This window comes from Bison bison, unplaced genomic scaffold (assembly GCF_000754665.1).
Source record: "Bison bison bison isolate TAMUID 2011002044 unplaced genomic scaffold, Bison_UMD1.0 scf7180017863415, whole genome shotgun sequence".
NCBI classification, from domain to species: Eukaryota; Metazoa; Chordata; class Mammalia; order Artiodactyla; family Bovidae; genus Bison; species Bison bison.
Genome location: NW_011493987.1, coordinates 305323 through 306387, shown reverse-complemented (window position 1 = coordinate 306387; position 1065 = coordinate 305323). Strand labels below are relative to the sequence as shown.

The 1065-nt window shown below is 63.5% G+C and overlaps 1 protein-coding gene across 1 annotated transcript in view; it reads left to right on the top strand.

Moving 5' to 3' along the window:
- Window positions 1-1065, top strand: part of VARS (valyl-tRNA synthetase) — an 11939-nt gene that overhangs the window by 9247 nt on the left and 1627 nt on the right. The window contains exons 25-28 of the mRNA XM_010833335.1: window positions 26-153; window positions 483-638; window positions 716-922; window positions 1006-1064. Of these exons, the coding sequence (XP_010831637.1) occupies window positions 26-153; window positions 483-638; window positions 716-922; window positions 1006-1064 (550 nt within the window). The remainder of the gene's footprint in view (window positions 1-25; window positions 154-482; window positions 639-715; window positions 923-1005; window position 1065) is intronic.

Here is a 1065-nt window from a genome sequence, read left to right as displayed (position 1 = left end):
GGACTCACGCTTCACCTCCACCTAGGCCGTGACATCAACCTGGATGTGAACCGGATATTGGGGTACCGCCATTTCTGCAACAAGCTCTGGAACGCCACCAAGTTTGCCCTCCGTGGCCTTGGGAAGGGTTTCGTGCCCTCACCCACGTCTGAGGTGAGAGCCTTGTGGGCAGTGAGATGAGCAGCACCCACGCAGGTCACACCCTTGCCATCCCAACCTCAAGCCTGGCCCCTGCCCCTAAGGAGCCTGCATGTAGCTGGGGGAACAGGACATGGGGAGCCTCAGGCACTGCAGTCCTCCCGCACAGTGGCAGGGCCGGCCCTTTCTGGCCTTGGCCACTACCCTGGGCACGTGGTAGTTGCTTTGGACCCATCTCCACCTGGAATGCAGATTGCCTGTGGTTCCCGTTCCCATGGGGTTGTGGCCCCTCCTCCTGGGCACATGGTGCCCCCTGGCTGACAGGCTCCTTCCCCCGCCGTAAGCCTGGAGGCCGCGAGAGTCTGGTGGACCGCTGGATCCGCAGCCGGCTGACCGAAGCTGTGAGGCTCAGTAACCAAGGTTTCCAGGCCTACGACTTCCCGGCTGTCACCACCGCCCAGTACAGCTTCTGGCTCTATGAGCTCTGTGATGTCTACCTGGTAAGGAGGAGCTGCCTGCCCCCCTTCCCGGTCCTTGGCCTTCTCCAGCTCTGAACCCTGTGCCCTTCTGCCCCCAGGAGTGCCTTAAGCCTGTGCTGAATGGGGTGGACCAGGTGGCAGCCGAGTGCGCCCGCCAGACCCTCTACACCTGCCTGGACGTGGGCCTGCGGCTACTCTCACCCTTCATGCCCTTCGTGACCGAGGAGCTGTTCCAGCGGCTGCCCCGGCGGACACCACAAGCTCCCCCTAGCCTCTGCGTCACTGCCTACCCAGAGCCCTCAGAGGTACGGGGTACAGCCTGGATAGGGGGCTCCGGGGAGCTCCTCAGAGCTGCCCCAGCTTCCTCACCCCCTTCTCCTCCCCTTAGTGCTCCTGGAAGGACCCTGAGGCAGAAGCTGCCTTCGAGCTGGCCCTGAGCATCACTCGA